The 8560-nt window shown below is 42.7% G+C and overlaps 1 protein-coding gene across 7 annotated transcripts in view; it reads right to left on the bottom strand.

The window, feature by feature from the left end:
• Positions 1–1817: 1817 nt before the first annotated feature.
• phactr4b (phosphatase and actin regulator 4b) overlaps positions 1818–8560 on the bottom strand; it is a 49173-nt gene continuing 42430 nt past the window's right edge. For all 7 annotated transcript variants that reach the window (XM_048260919.1, XM_048260918.1, XM_048260920.1 and 4 more), the window contains 5 exons: positions 7239–7294; positions 5741–5802; positions 5073–5210; positions 4067–4143; positions 1818–3614 (listed from right to left, as the gene is read on the bottom strand). In XM_048260919.1, coding sequence (XP_048116876.1) covers positions 3599–3614; positions 4067–4143; positions 5073–5210; positions 5741–5802; positions 7239–7294 — 349 coding nt within the window. In that variant the 3' untranslated portion in view covers positions 1818–3598. The remainder of the gene's footprint in view (positions 3615–4066; positions 4144–5072; positions 5211–5740; positions 5803–7238; positions 7295–8560) is intronic.

Below are 8560 nucleotides of genomic sequence, written 5' to 3'. Positions count from 1 at the left end.
ATGTTGAACTACTTCTTTTGCTGTATTGACGCGGCTGTAGTTTGCACTCTGTTTGCAGAGCGCCACCTGGTGTAAGGGAAGAAGTTGTAGAATTTTGTTTGTCCACATCTGCTCTGTTCTGCCCTGTCCCATTTCCATGAGGTGGAAATAAATTGGCTGATATTACCAGATGCAGTGCAGTCATATGCTATCTTAGGAATATACCTTAATTTAGCTTCACTATATGTATGTGAGGGCACAGTCCATGTAAATAAATTCTTACTACAGGCCAGTGGTTCTCAAACTCTTTCTGTCATTCCCTACTTTGGAGTTGGGAAATTGTCAAGCCCCACCTGCATCACCGCAGCAAAATGGTGATGTTAAAATAATATTTTTGCATTTTGGTTCCTTGTTACATTTCTTGCCTCAGTTCCCTGGATCTGGATGTTCTACCAGTCTGTTGTTGCCAGCGTCCTCTTCTATGCAGTAGTGTGTTGGGGAGGAAGCACAAGGAAGAAGGACACGGGGCGAATTGACAAGCTGGTAAGGAAAGCTGGCTCTGTAGTGGGAGCTGAACTGGAGTGCATCACTTCACTATCAGACAAAAAGACCCTGAACAAACTGATCAACATCTTGGACAATGAGTGTCACCCACTCCACAGCACTATTGTTAAGCAGAAGAGCCTGATCAGCTGGAGACTTCGCTCACTGCCTTGCACAACAGACAGACTGAGAAAGTCATTTGTCCCCAGGGCCATTGAACTGTTCAATGCCTCACTTAAGGGAAGAGGAGAGATAGGCTTCTCTGCATAGTCTGCTGCCTCTTCACCCCCTCCATGTTTGGTACTGTCTGTCCACTAGCCATTTGTACCACTGTCTTTATGCCTCACTGTTTGCGTGCTATATTAGCACATTAGCACATATGCATAACCCCCCCCCCCCATGCCACAGCCGAACTGTGGCCACACTTATACATTTTCTTAAATAGTTAAATATATATATAGACTTTACTTTACTTCATACCTTACTATGCACAGAGAATCACAGGCTCAGTCACTGCCTCAGTCATTGCAAGCGCCTCTGATTGATTAATCACCACTATGTGGATACTGTTTTTAGAATTGATTTAGATTAAGTGTTAGTTAGTATAATTTGTATTTTTGTAATTTGTATTTTAGTATATTTTTATATATTGTATTAAGTGTTAGTTAGTATAATTTGTATTTTAGTATATTTAGCATATTCTTTATCTTCTACTGTCCTTATTGCTTAGTTGTGTTTTTATATTATATACTTTAATTACTCTTTCTGCTGTTAAAGAATGTGTTTGTGTTGTATGTATAATGCTGAGACCTTGAATTTCCCCTGGGGATCAATAAAGTATCTATCTATCTATCTATCTGATGAGGTTTTATTTTATATGCCTGTTTATGACTCCTATGTTTATGTGTGGCTATTTTGTTTTCAATGTATGATCTAATTAATAAAGATTGGCACAAAAAATACAAATTTCCTCCTGTTTGTTGCACCCCACCTGCCATGTCTCCATTCCCCACTAGTGGGGCCCACCCCACACATTGAGATCCACTGCTATAGGCTAATATAGGCCAAGTAACCTTCCTTCCCTATCTGATTGACATGCTAATGGGATGGCAATTTAACAACAGACTGATAAAAACCCCATTCCAGTCTATGATAAAAAAAAAAAAAAACATGCCAGTCATCATTATATAGCACATATCTGAACTAACTACACACAAACAATTAATAACAATAGCCTACATTTATTTTTCAGAAGTGCAGGCATTGATTAGAAACATGACGTTTGACAACACAAGTTTCTTAATACTCAAAGCATTTAATTGAGATTTTGAGATGACTTTACAGCTATGAGAAATTGTTATCGTCAGTTACTGAAATATTACTGTCATATTAAAAAAAGAAACATACAGTACATCTCTATAATAGAATAGGCATCCCCATTCTTGTAGAGTCCTTGTAGAATCATACACTATTTTTTGCTTAAAAAAATAGCAACCTATATCACATTTATTATATTTAAAATATTTTTCAAAATAAAAGGAAGACCAGATATACACAGCCAGTTTAATCTACAGAATCAATCTATACATCAGAACACTTTCTCTTCTACTGGCCATGAATTATGAGACACACTTGAGAAGCAGTGAAAAATATGGATGTTCCTGCCGAAATTGTTTCCCTGTCTGCCACAAGAAAATAAAAATCAATTTTAAAAAGTGTTCAGTGAACCTTTTTATTCAGTCGCTGTCTTCATCTGCTAAAACATACATGTTTCAGTGCTTTTTGGAGCACTGTCTGTACATTCTGACTGGTACGTCTGCTCTATTACTATAATTAGTGTGCGATATCAGGTTGAACACCTGTGGACCTTGTGTTTCAGGGCTTCACAACAGATCAATTATTTCTAACCTGAAATGAACCTGATCTGCACCTCATTATATGACAACAGCAGCAATAGGAAATTTTGAAATTGTAAAACATGTAAAAAAAATAAAATAAAATAAAAACAAAGAGAAAAAGTGCAACTAAAATAATGATGCTATTTTCTTTGTCCTCTAAATTCGTGGCTAAAATGGCAACTGTAACCTGGCAACCTTCAAAGAAAGTTTCATGAAAGGCCATAATGTTGTGTTCAGAATGAAAAAAAAAAAAACCTTTGACAATTACAGTCATCTTATGATAATAACCTTCCAAACTGTCAGTCTAAATGACAAATATTACAACAGTCTATACACACACACATACATACACTCACGTATAAACACGTAATCCCAGAGCTTGTGCCTTCATGCATGGACAGCCTTGCAGTCCTTCTGGCTGTCCACGCCCACTCTCTTCATAGCAACCGGTAACTAACACTTATTATTACTGTATGCTTTATTACTGTATTGTCACCATAGATATTATTATTATAATTATCATCATTCTTACTATTAATGTGAATAATTTTATTACAGTTCCACAGAGCGAAACAACTGTGCCATACCAATGTAAAAGCTGAGAGAGAGAGCGCAAGAGAGAGTAAACAGTGATCTCCTGAACGCTCCCAAACAGAGCGGACTGGGTGGAGAGGGAGGTGTGTCCGCTTCCTGAACTGCTCCCTGAGGACTGTCGCAGGTGTGTGTTAAGCCACCACATACCTTGTCCCTCTTCTTGTGTAATGGTTTAGTCCTGCGTCCCCTCCAAAAAAGCCACATTAGTGCCTTGGCATGTGACTGCCCCCCGGTGGTGGGGGAGAAATACTGCAGCTATTCCTCCAGGCTTGACCTGGCAGCCTCTGCGCTTCCGCCCCTCTGTGCATTTTTGTTAATATTTACATATGTGAGCGGATGGGACTGATGAGTGTTTTTTTTTTTTTTTTTTTTGCTTTTAAGTGGTGGTCCAGGTTTCCCTGTTGGTCTATACAGTACATTCAGAAACGTTGAAGGCAGTCCGACAGAGAGAGAGAGAGAGAGAGAGACACAGAGAGAGAGAGAGGCGGGTGGCACTAGGACCCTGAGGCTCCAGCAGAAATGCACGTCTTGGCCTTGCTGCCTTTCGGCAGGTAAGTGCTTCATAGTCCAGTTTTGCAAGGGGGCTAGGGCCGATGGAACCTATAAAGCAGGAAAAAGAACACAAAAACTTCTTAAGAAATTCTTAAAAAAATTCTTCTTAAAAAATTCTTAAGCCGACATCATTCATGCATACTGCCATGTGTACATCATGACTGGAAGTAGAAACAGGAGATGACAACTTCCAAAGATATCTCTTCATTCCACCCATTACCCACTCCAGAGAAGTACAATGGAAATGCTACCTCAGTGACTGACCAAGCCAAATGTAAATGCAAAGTAAATATTGGTCTGGAGACATCAAAATACTGATTTGATATTGATACGATCGATTCTGATGGGATATTGATATGATAGATTCTGATAGATAATGATAGGAAATAGATTGAATAGACTGCAAGATACCGATACAATATATTTTGATAGGATACTGACAGGATAGATTCTGAAAAGATATAGACTGGATAGATTCTGATAGGATGCTGATAAGATACCTTGTATAGATTCTGCTCTCTTCATGGACTTCCATCTCTAAGCTCTTGAACTCGTTCAGCTCTTTCCGGATTGCAGCCTGTGAAAGATGGAAAGGTTGTGAGCAACACTGGATCCTGTACCCGTCCATTAAGGGTGCCAGTAGTTACCTTTTGAATTTTTAATGGGAATTAACACTGGGAAAGAAATATGCCGGTTGAGTAACCTCCACGGCAATGATTTTAATAGGCATCTGAATGCTCTGAGCAAGGCACTTTTTCCCTACCGAGCCATAGATTTCCACAGCCCAGTGTTCTTTTAGCTAGGAGAGCACAGAATACAGAGTCCCGGGGCGTGAGTTACAGCTCACTTCTGATTCATGTTGATATTTTGTCTGGTTTTGTTGTTTTATTCATAACTCTTTTTACGGCATGCCAGAAATATTGCTAAGGACAGGGTCACAAACAACAGCTGGAGGGAGGGAGAGGGAAGGTGGGTGAGGGAGTTTTAGTCTCTCTCCCTCTCACACACACATACCCTTGTCACCTTAAATTTCCTGCGCTCAACAGTGCAAACTGCGCTCAACCGAAGCAAACTGGGGAAAAGGCGAGGCACCAGGGACAAGGGTGAAGTAAATAAGAGCACGTTTGCCCTGACAGATGGGATACAGACCAGCGAGGGGAACGTCACAGCTGACCTGACACACAGAGCCAAATGGGAGTGAAAGAAGCTCCGATTCTTCCCACACACTTCCTGTGAACCTGAAGTCTCTACTTTTGGCCCTTTCTGACCCAGCACTTGGTCCGATGGGAGGGAAACTGAGCAATGGGATGTACTGGGACTAATGGCTTTGCTTCGACAGTCTAAATACCAAATTTGTTAATAATTTTTTGGATAAATGCAATATAGGCACTGGTATAAATGTGAATGGACATTAGAGTTTTGCCCACATTGGCAAACTTGGTCACATAAGGTGATGATAACTGTCAGTAGACTGTTGGGAGTTCTAGTGTTGGCACTCATCTTCACCTTGTCTGCAGGCGTGAGCTTGGTCCAGGGCTTGTCAGCACGGCGGTCGTAGTCCTGCGCACTGGTCACTTCTACATACTCGTGGAAACGCAAGATCTTCCTGGCCTGGAGTTCAGCCACAGTGGGCCTCTGGCTCAGCTGAAGGAGGAAGAAGAGCCATACAGCCGTTTAACACAAAAATGCAGAACTCTACACACAACACAAACAGGCATCTCCCAGTGGAGCGGCACTCTGCCTGGCTGGGCTTGCACGATAAGGCAAACAATTAAACAGCAAGCAACAAAAGAGAGTGTGTGTGTGTGTGTGTGTGTGTGTGTGTGTGTGTGTGTGTGTGTGTGTGTGCATCTGCCCGTATGCTCCCTGATCCTAATGAAGATATTGCCGTGTAGAAGCAAACGCTTTCATCATTCCCCAAAGCAGATGTTCACTATTTAATGCCTGCCTTGTTTTAACTCGGCTGCGAAAAATACAACAAATTGCCCACATGCCCACTTCAGTAAACTTCAAATAATGCAAACTCCCAATTTTTTTTTACTTCAATTTACTTCATATGTTCAGAGCTGATATTAAACACCCTCTGAATATGCCTTTTAGTGATGCTTCCATGTCTTTTACCAGATGAATTCAAGAAGACCCCTGGTCAGATCTCGTCTCCAAGATGAGCTTACCTTCCTGGTGAGTCTGCGTTTGATCTCGCGGACCTCGGCCTGCCGGTCGGCCTGGTTCTTGGCTGGAGATGAAAGATACAGACACCTCTAAGTCAACTAACATGTAACCACGGGTCCGTCAACTGAGCAGGCTCCTAGTATTCCATGCTGTAATCGATGTGCAATGACCAGAGCTTTGGGGTGAGGGAGGTATGCTTAAAGCCTTCCATTCGGACACATATTCTTTGTGCAGATGACTTAGGCAGACATTCATTCCATCACAAACTTTAGTGGTCTGCTCTGGATAATTCCACCAGTTCTGAGCCTCGCCTGCAAAGACACACTGCTGGCAGTGGTCAGCCCACGGTGCTGGAAGAACTTGTCTTAATCTTATGTCTTAATCCATCAGGTTGTGCAAGGCACTTCTGTGTGCTGGGGTGAAATACGGCCCCTTGCAATGCCAACTAAACAACAACAACCACAACAAGATGTGCTCTTAAGGGGCTGCTATACCATGGAGGAGCGCCTGCTCATTAGTAGAGAAGAGAGGTGCTCGCTAAAGCCTGGGGTTAGAAGCAGTTCATGCAAGATGCAGGAAGTGAGAGACGGAGAAGGGAAGAGAAGGAGGGAGGGGAAGAGAGGGAGGGCAATGGCAGAGGAGGAAGAGAGACTCCACGAGTGAGTGAATTATTGATGCGGTGAAGAGAAAAGCTTCAGCGTGCAGTGAAGTCTATCAGAGGCTGGGTGAGGGAGCACAGGCGTAACTATGAAAGGCAGGCGGAAGATGGAGACAGAGAGGGCTCTCTGTGTGTGTGTGTGTGTGTGTGTGTGTGTGTGTGTGTGTGTGTGTGTGTGTGTGTGTGTGTATTGGGGGGAATGGGTGTATGTAAGTATAGGTGTGAGTTGAGTTTGTGTGTGTGTATGTATGTGTGTGTGTGTGTGTGTGTGAGGGGGGGGGGGGAGGGGGGGGAGGGGGGTGGCACTGGGGTTCATACTGCAGAAGCCTACTAAATAGAGAAGGGAGGTGAGTATAGCAAACAGATAAAAGACAGAGGGGTGGGGAAGATGGAAGGGACATAGCGAGGAAGAGAGAGGGAGGACGGAGAGGAGGGGTGAGAGAGAGAGAAGGGCGATTAAGACGAAGACAATAATGAGGGAATGACAGAGGACAACAGAAGACAAAAGACAGAGTGTATCAGAGAAAAAGAGATAAGGCTGAAAAAGTGAATGAGAGAGACAGAGCGTTAGAATGAGAGGGAGAGCGAGAGAGATGGAGAGAAAGAGAGGGAGAGTAAGAGCTGGAGAGTGAGAGAGAGACAGAGCATTAGAGAGAGGGAGAGCAAGATAGATGGAGAGAAAGAGGGAGAGACAGATTGTTAGAGAAAGGGAGAGCAAGAGAGATGGGGAGAGGGAGAGAGAGATAAAGATAGGGAGCGAGACAGAGTGTTAGCGAGAGGGAGAGCGAGAGATGGAGAGAAAGAGAGGGAGAGACAAAAGAGGGGGAGAGCAAGAGACTCACGTTGAAGGATATTTCTCTGCTCCAGCTCCTCTGCTGTAGGTCGCTGGCTCAAGCGTCTGCAAACACATCATCAGTTTTTAGCAATTATTTTTTCACAGCCTACTTGTTTGTGCGTGCATGCACGTACGTATGTGTTTGTACAGACAGACAGACAGACAGACAGACAGACAGACAGACAGACAGACAGACAGACAGACAGACAGACACTTTATTCATCCCGAGGGAAATGTTAGGCATCCAGTAGCTTAGACAACCATAACACAACAAACACACATTCACACATCTCACAAGCATAAACATCACTCACAGAAATGTAAAGAGTTAAAGGGGTGGTTCAGGATTTTGGACATAGGACCTCATTTCCAAGTAAGCAAGTGTGATATTTATCAGTGGAGACCGTTTTCAACGCGTTTCATCCAGTCCTTCTAATTGCAGAGTTAGCAGGTGCTAGGCTAGCGCAAGTCAGCGGTATGTGCTAGCCTGCCACTAAAAACAGTCTTACCCACTCCAAAAGTACACCCAAGGCAAATAAATTATAGCGCCAGACTATCGATGTAAATGTCTGTATTGATAGTTTTATTTCTAACATTATTCTATCCTTGCATTTCAACGTCGCATTACATTTTGAGGGACTAGTGTCTTAGCAGCGGCGAATTATACTTGCTCCAGTTAGTAGTACTGCGCCAAAAAAAAAAGTAAACAGTAAAGCGCACTCAATGGGGATACCTAGTAGTAGCCTTGGTAATATCAGTCCGCCCGGCTGAGATGCAAAATGACTACTACCAACTTCAGGGAACAAGTATAACTATTGCAGCGATGCGAGGGTAGTTGTATTTCTTACACTATTCTATCAACACAGACATTTACATCGATTGTCTGGAATTTGCCTCGAGTGTCCTTTGGAGTAGGTAAGACTGTTTTTAGTGGCAGGCTAGCACATACTGTCGACTTGCGCTAGCCTAGCACCTGCGAACTCTGCAATTAGAAGGACTGGATGAAACGTGTTGAAAACGGTCTCCACTGATAAATATCACACTTGCTTACTTGGAAATGAGGTCCTATGTCCAAAATCCTGAACCACCCCTTTAACAAATTGTGAAGTGAATGTGTGTGTTTGTGTACATACGTATGTATATGTGTATGTGTACGTACATATGTATGTACTGTATGTATGCCTGCAGTTCACTATCAATCCTCATGTGTGAATACAGTGAGCTGTGTGCCATATCTCTCAGCATTTGATCTTGTATCTAAACACACACACACACACACACACGCACTTGTATTTGTGATGTATCCAAAAACACAACAATCTGACTATG

This window comes from Alosa alosa, chromosome 13 (genome assembly GCF_017589495.1).
Source record: "Alosa alosa isolate M-15738 ecotype Scorff River chromosome 13, AALO_Geno_1.1, whole genome shotgun sequence".
Taxonomy (NCBI): domain Eukaryota; kingdom Metazoa; phylum Chordata; class Actinopteri; order Clupeiformes; family Clupeidae; genus Alosa; species Alosa alosa.
Note: the sequence above shows the minus strand (reverse complement) of the source record. Positions and strands in the feature narration are given on the sequence as shown.